The 7,183-nt window shown below is 48.6% G+C and overlaps 2 protein-coding genes and 1 long non-coding RNA gene across 3 annotated transcripts; 1 reads left to right on the top strand and 2 right to left on the bottom strand.

The window, feature by feature from the left end:
* Window positions 1-812: 812 nt before the first annotated feature.
* LENG1 (leukocyte receptor cluster member 1) lies at window positions 813-7,033 on the bottom strand. Its single transcript, XM_081167044.1, has 4 exons — window positions 6,824-7,033; window positions 4,006-4,179; window positions 2,998-3,251; window positions 813-1,596 (listed from the first exon to the last, which is right to left on the bottom strand). Exons 1-4 carry the CDS (start codon window positions 6,953-6,955, stop codon window positions 1,383-1,385), a joined length of 774 nt encoding a protein of 257 aa, XP_081023170.1. The 5' UTR covers window positions 6,956-7,033; the 3' UTR covers window positions 813-1,382.
* On the top strand, window positions 1,465-3,358 carry LOC308571505. Its single transcript, XR_014001497.1, has 2 exons — window positions 1,465-1,601; window positions 3,003-3,358. It is a non-coding gene; the product is annotated as an uncharacterized lncRNA (long non-coding RNA).
* Window positions 4,597-6,817, bottom strand: SPOUT1 (SPOUT domain containing methyltransferase 1). Its single transcript, XM_081167043.1, is given in 4 exon segments — window positions 4,597-5,737; window positions 5,739-5,959; window positions 5,961-6,086; window positions 6,090-6,817. Coding segments are annotated over 4 exon segments (1,188 nt in total). The 5' UTR covers window positions 6,666-6,817; the 3' UTR covers window positions 4,597-5,472.
* Window positions 7,034-7,183: the final 150 nt, after the last annotated feature.

Here is a 7,183-nt window from a genome sequence, read left to right as displayed (position 1 = left end):
CATGTTTAAAAGCTGCCCAGAAGAGATCTTTTTATATGCCTGTTGTTTTTGCCCATGGGAGTTTTCTTGACAGGGATATTGGAGTGGCTTGCTGGTTCCTGCTCCAGGTGGATCACGTTTAGTCAATACTCTCTTGGGAAAGATGTTGGGAATGATTGAGGGCACAAGGGGAAGGGGACCACAGAGGACGAGATGGTTGGACAGTGTTCTCGAAGCTACTAACATGAGTTTGACCAAACTGCGGGAGGCAATGGAAGACAGGAGGGCCTGGCGTGCTCTGGCCCATGGGGTCACGAAGAGTCAGACACGACTAAACAATAGAAGAGATCTTCCCCCAGTACTACTTGGGTGATGAGGGAATGTAGATTTATGTGTACACTGAAATTAGCTGCCCCTACTAGAGTTCAGCAGCAAACGGTGCCGTCTCCAGATGTTGGAATTACAACTCACAGCAGCCCTGGCCACTCTGGCCAGTAGTTGGGCGGCTACCCTGACTCAAGAGGGTTTTTCTAATGTTCCCCCTTCACAGTTGGTGCTTCTATTCCATTACTTATTCAGGCTTCTTTCTGAGACTTTGGCCTGCGTTGCCTAGGACACACTTTTGCACATATACAAAAGCATAGACTAATTTTAAGAAATGGATGGAAGCTTATTTCCACGCCTTTTCTGTCATGAGCTTTAGCATGCATGCATGCAGATGTCTTCCCCTGCAGAGGGATGTTCTTGTTGCTGCCTCCAGGTCCGGGAGCCGTTTTGGTGGAAGGATGATACTGCTACTACTTCCTGTGGAGACTCATGAACACAAAGCACCAGATGTTGTGTGTCCTTTATTGCCCAGAATCCATTTCAAAACACAGTAGATACTGACACATATCCTGCACAATAGATACTGACAGGCTTTGGCCTACACCAATTTCCTTGAGGAAAACAAAGATGAATAGGGAGAGTTCAGGTCTTGGGGGGGGGGGGGGCTGGTGTAAATAGTCAGAACTTGTTATCCAGCTGCCATTGTACACAACGGTCCCAAGGCAGGCAACTGATTGATTCCATAGCTGGTGGAGCAGCCTCTGACCTAGCCCTAATCTAGAAAACGAGTGATAAGGTGAGTGTGTGTATTACTGAAGCCCACATGCCAAAGTCTTCCTCAGCCTAATCCTGATTACCGTACATTGACCAGAACGTGTCCACGCCCCAGGCCAGGGTATGAATTCAATAAATATGTTGCACTGAGCAAGAAGAAAATTATGCATATTCCTCTTGAAGAAAATTGGTTCTGACAGCATTCCTCTCTTGATACCGCAGGATAACATGCTTTCCCTGACAGCATTGCTACTGCTATTGTCTCATTGCAGTGCCTGGTAATATCACACTTGCACGACACCTCACTGTGGTTCCCAGACCCTCTTTCTTGCCAGCTGCGGGTTAAACTGAGAGTTGTAGCCCCGTTTTCTTTCGTCCGTTTCCTCCTCCTGGAGTGGGAGGGTGCCTGCCCTTTGGGCTAGAAGGCTCTCAGCGCGGGCTCGCTCTGCCTTCTCGCGGCGCAACCTCTCCTGGCGCAGTTGCTCCAATGACGACGATGCTGAGGAAGGGGCAGGCCTGAAGTGGAAACAAAAGGGTTTAAGAAGAGGAGTTTGGAGCCCTTTTCAGCCCAGAGGCTGTGTTGGCAGAGGGCATTCTGGTGGTAGGCAGGACCAGAGACAAAAGCAAAAAATATGTATTTTACCTTTGTACGCAATAGACTAGCTTCTTTACACTTGCATATCCTCCTCTATCCATCTGAGGCAGCAAAAACTATCAGAGTTTAAGGGTGCAAAGTGGAGCTGGTGAGAGGGATGCGGCCTGGAAAGTCTCAAGAGCCAAACAGCCCCAGAAGGCTGAGTTTATGCCTGGGGCTGAGGTTCCGCATGCCTGGGTTAGAAACTGAAGTGTAGATAGGTAAAGGTAAAGGGACCCCTGACCATTAGGTTCAGTTGTGGCCGACTCTGGGGTTGCGGCACTCATCTCGCTTTATTGGCCGAGGGAGCCGGCGTACAGCTTCCGGGTCATGTGGCCAGCATGACTAAGCAGCTTCTTGCGAACCACAGCAGTGCATGGAAACGTTTACCTTCCCGCCAGAGTGGTACCTATTTATCTACTTGCACTTTGACGTGCTTTCAAACTGCTAGGTGGGCAGGAGTAGGGACCGAGCAACGGGAGCTCACCCCGTCATGGGGATTCAAACCGCCGACCTTCTGATCGGCAAGTCCTAGGCTCTGTGGTTTAACCCACAGCGCCACCCGTGTCCGGAAGTGTAGATTGGACCCTCAAAATGTCTGTAATCCTCACCATCCTGCCTACAGGAATCTCTTGTTTTGTGCTCTTCTCCTGCTGTTTTATGCTCTTGTCCTGGGATGCAACAGAGGCTATTGCCAATAAAATGTAGGGGAGGGGACGTAAGTTTAGGGGTAGCGCTGAGGTTCAGCAACATCTGTCAGGCCAAAGGTTCCCCACACCTGCCCTATATTCTCCTTTCAACACCTGACAAAGGCACTGCATGGTCAGTAGGGGGCAATACTTAAAGGCTGAACTTCCAGTCCCCCTCCACCACTTTTCCAGGGCCAATATCCCACCCTGCAACAGAGCAGGAGTCAATTTTATTACTTTGACAAATTACTGTTAAGTCTTTTATCTCTGAGAGCTGGATTCTTTGAAGCAGCACAAAAGCAGGCAAACGACCCCCCTCACACTCATTGACCTATTTCTTAAGACTTGGCTGTAACTGCTGCTCTGTAAAACTCCCCTCTACTTTATACAAAAGAGCATTTTCCTCTTTTCAGAGCAGCCATCTACAGTTGGGAGGTGCTACCTGAAACGCACACCTTGCATTTCCCACATGTGTGGCTTCCCTCCCCCGCCCCTCCTAAGGGTGGGTGTTTGTTGTCTGGGGCATCCAGTCTCAGCCAGCAGGAAGGAGCAGCAGTGTCCTGTGCTGTGGCCTAGGCTGCTAAAGGAACGCACCCGAGAGCCAGAGTTCCTCCGCTTCCTTTTTGCTCCCGCTTGTCTTTCTTCCCATCTTTCTTGTGGGATCCCTTCTTCTTCCACAAGTGCCTTTCCATCTCGGCCAGGGGATCCAACTTCCCTTTCAGCTTCTCATCTTTGGCGACGGCCTCACTGCGTTCTGGCAGCTCCTGGTACCAAGGACGACTCGTCTGGGCCTCTGCTGAACTCTGGCCCAAGTACGTGAGGATACCCAGAGCTTTTTCCCGACGCTCCTGGGAGGAGTGAAATAACCCAAAGCAGTGTTACTCGAAGTACTGTTAATGCTGCCTGTGTGAGATTGCTCCATGGACTGTCAACTTACATCCCTATTTCCCCTATATTGGGGGAGTCAAAGGTGCTGCTTGACTATAACTCCCACCATCCCTGACCATTGGCCATGCTAACTAAGGCTGATGGGAGTTGGAGTCCCAACAACATATGGAGGGGGTTGTATTGGCTATCCCTGAGCCAGATACTGCTCAGGTCCCCTCTATCCACTTAGCTTCAACAATGTTACAGCATTGAATGCTCCCAGACCATTCACTGGCCCTCACTACAGTATATTCTTTTCCTTCCAGTGAGTACTTACCAGGCAGTAACAGATTACAATGAAGGCTAACCCAAAAGGGTGGAAGCTGGAAGCCTATATTTTCTGGAAGGAGAAGCACGTCGAGCACAAAGGACATGGCAAACCAGGGTTCCATATGTATGACAGGCACGTGGGAACAGATACTTCAAAAATAAATTTCTTTGCCAGATAAATAAACCCCTGAATATGTATGCTACAAGCCCTCCACATTTTGCCCTTGCACAGCCAGAGGGTAGCAAGAACCCAAACCACCCCACACCAACTCTGCCAGAGTTATTTTCTGCAAGTGGGGCAAAGGAGTTCATGTTGCACCCTGGCTGGGTTGGAGCCCTTTAGACCACCAAGTTTGCAGCTGGTGAAAAGAAAGCCTCCACAACAAGCTCCCCTCCTCCCATTACCTTCTCTTGCCTCTTCTCCTCCTCATATTCTTTGTTGCCACTTTCTTCCAACTCTTGAAAGAGATTTAGATGGCGTGAGGGCCTTTCTGAGCCTAAAGCGAGGATGTCCGAGCTGCTGTCATCACCTCCTGGAGCTGACAGGCGTGCTTTCTTGCGTAGGAATTCAGTCCGGGCCTAGGATCAAAGGAGAAGAATTTGCCCAAGGTGCAATTCCCTGCCGTCCCTGCCTGCATAGTTACCATGCTGTGGCACATTTCTCTGCTACGATAGCCAACCTGCCCTTTCCTTTCCAATCTCTTACATTATTCTCTAAAAGCCTGTGACTCATTGCAAGATAGCCACTTTGCAGTCAAATTAACAATAAATCTATTCTATTACTGGAGACAGGAGTTATGATAGAATAAGACTGGGACAAAGCAAAAATGTTAAGTGTGTGCATGTATTGGGGAACCACTAAGCCCACCACTTTTAAATTCATGTATTTTCACAAATAACTGGGTGGACAGAAGTCAAGAGCAAGTGTTATAAACAAAAAAGCAGCAACATGGTATATATACAATATGAACACAAGAGCAGCAACACAAATTCGTGTGGCATTTTAAGACTATCAGGTTTATTGTGACACACGTTTCTGTGGACTACAGCCCGTTAAATCTGATGTATGAAATGTTATCCATAGTTGGCAGAGTAGCATATATGTACACACTCCTGGGTATAGAAAAATATATATAATATTCTATGAAATGTAAGAGGTATCTTATGTCTGGAACACTTCTGTTCAATGCTCAAATGTATACAGGATCAAGCACAGTGACATTCACAACAATGGTAACTGGTGGTTAACTATTTAATATAGCAAGTTTTGGAAATAGTGTGTATGAATTCAGGTGCTTCATTATACTTGACTTTTATATGTTTGCCTCTCCCCCCAATTAAAACTATTTAATTTAATTCAACAAAATTGATGAACTTGATCCAGTGATACCAGCTTTTTAATACCTGATAGTCCTTTTTGCTCTGCTAAGTAATTGCACTGCCCTCCACCAGTGGGCAGTATTGCCCACTTTGGGAACCACTGGTTTACACCTAAAAAGGTTTGGCCATTTCATTGATCAAGATACTACTGGAATATTATCACATTAGGTCACACACTTGATACGTTTCTTCTTAAACTGTAGGTATAGCAGTCTTAATTTTGTGGATAAAGTTGTTGCTCCTGTGTTAAACATGAATGTGGTTGCAACAGATTGCATTTGGGCTAGAGGGCATCATCCCCCAGTCAATCGCCACACTTAGGTCTTCACTGTTTCCCAAGTTTGATGATTCTGAGAAGTGGCAACTGAGCTAGTCCTTTCCCCCTTCCCCCTCTGTTTGTGTCTGGATGCTCCAACCTGTTTCACTGCCATCCAGTGGCAGCAGAGAGGTGAGTTTCCTGACCTCCCAACAGAGAGAGAAGATGGTCCAGCTTCACATTTCGGTCTTAAGTTGGCTGGAAGAGGTAAAGATTGATGATGGTCTGCCCGTGTTGGATGCTTGAGTTTCTGCTTCTATTCGGAGGCCACTGCCTTTCTTCACTGCTTCACTGATATGAGGTCTCAGCACCAACAGAGAGATGAGAATTGCTTCCTCAGTCCTGATGATGCGGCTGCCCTTCCCTGGACAGGTATTCAAATAAAAGTCAAACAAGGTGCTTGGATCTGTGACCTCCAGGTTCAGGTCCATGTCCACGCTTGCCTCCAAAAACTATCAAAGCATGTCTGAAAGGAGTCAGTGTTGCCTGGTCCACAGAGGTCCCTTGCTCAGAGGTTCCAATGGAGAGATCGTAGCCTTCTTTATATGGGGACTCAGCAAACACAACACTCAGACAGGATGCCAAGCAGACACTGTAGCCCCAGTAGAGCCCAGAAGCAGTTCGAAGCTGGTGTGATGAAACAACCACCCCCCTTCTGTGTTTGGCTCTCTGGATTTTTCTGTGGGTTGAGACGCACTGTAACACGAAGGCCTGCCTCCAGCTGCTTATCAATCTGTACCTTCTTTTGCATTCCACAGTTCACAAAGGATCCCCGGCCAGGCTTGGTGGGTCATGACAAAGCCACTCCTTCCCAATACTCCAATTCCTCACCTATCCACACATGGTGGGGGCTATCTAAGGGGTTTAAGACCCCTGCAAACTGGAGGTCCTGGTGTTTGGGGGAAAAAGACTTCCTAATGTATTGGGGACATTCCAAGTACTGCAGAATCCGGGCCAGCTGCACACAGGCCTGACCTCTCTTCTTGATCCCTTCAAATTCACCTTCCACTGTCTTTGCATCCTCCCCTTGCTCATCAAACACCACAATCTCGTCCATGCAGAAGATGACGCAAATCCTGGCGATCTGCCCAGCAAGGTATGTCCGCAACTCTGCCGACTGGGTGTTGCTGAGAATGGAGCCCGGAAGGGCGACGCTGACTGTGTAGTTGCATCCTTTATCTTCAATGGGCTCTGCCTCCTCTTTCTGTTTCTCTGCCACTTCCTGCATCATCTTCTTCTCCAGTCTCCTCAACAGCTTCAGCTCCTTCCATTTCTTCTTCTCCTTCTTCTTTTCCTGCTTCCATTTGCGCCAGTCCATTGTCCTGTCTTCTCCCACCCGTAAGCGCTTCGCCTGGCTTTTCTCCGCCATGTTCCACTCGCCCAACCACCATCCTCATATGTTTGCCTTTTGACATCAATTTAAACTGGTAGAGTAGATGCCTAAGCGCATGCGCAAGGGAGACATCGCGCAGACTAGAAAACTGCGCACGCGCAAATCTTCGCGCATGCGCCTTGGTGACAACGTACCTCCTGTTCAGCGAGTAGTGCTCGGGCCTCCTTCTTCTGCCGCTGCGCTTCGGCCTCCGCCTCGTCCCGCCGCACCTTGGCCACGTTGTCTTTGTTCCTCACGTGCCATGACTTCTTGGGAAGAATGTTCATTCTGGCTCTTGCTGTTTCTTTCCGAAGCTTCCGCCCTCCTAGCTTCCGTTTCCGGTGTCAGTCTATTCTCCGGCAGTCTAGTCCCGCCCTCTGCTTTTGATTGGTGGGGTGCTCGCGCCGTCTCTGTACGTGCCCCTTGCGTCATCTCGCGCCGCTCTTACAATCTGACGGAATGTTGAGTTCGTACTTTGTTCTGATTGGCTCGTGCTCCTTTGGTTCCGCGGCTTG

This window comes from Podarcis bocagei (assembly GCF_964188305.1).
Source record: "Podarcis bocagei genome assembly, chromosome: 13".
Taxonomy (NCBI): Eukaryota; Metazoa; Chordata; class Lepidosauria; order Squamata; family Lacertidae; genus Podarcis; species Podarcis bocagei.
Note: the sequence above shows the minus strand (reverse complement) of the source record. Positions and strands in the feature narration are given on the sequence as shown.

What these genes read in the sequence shown, in the direction of transcription:
- LENG1 (XM_081167044.1), bottom strand. Translation starts at nt 6,955, where the DNA reads ATGAACATTCTTCCCAAGAAGTCATGGCACGTGAGGAACAAAGACAAC. An exon ending in CACTACTCGCTGAACAGGAG is followed by an intron (nt 4,180 to 6,823) that starts GTACGTTGTCAC and finishes CTTTGATCCTAG; the next exon opens with GCCCGGACTGAATTCCTACG. An exon ending in AGGAGAAGAGGCAAGAGAAG is followed by an intron (nt 3,252 to 4,005) that starts GTAATGGGAGGA and finishes CACTCCTCCCAG; the next exon opens with GAGCGTCGGGAAAAAGCTCT.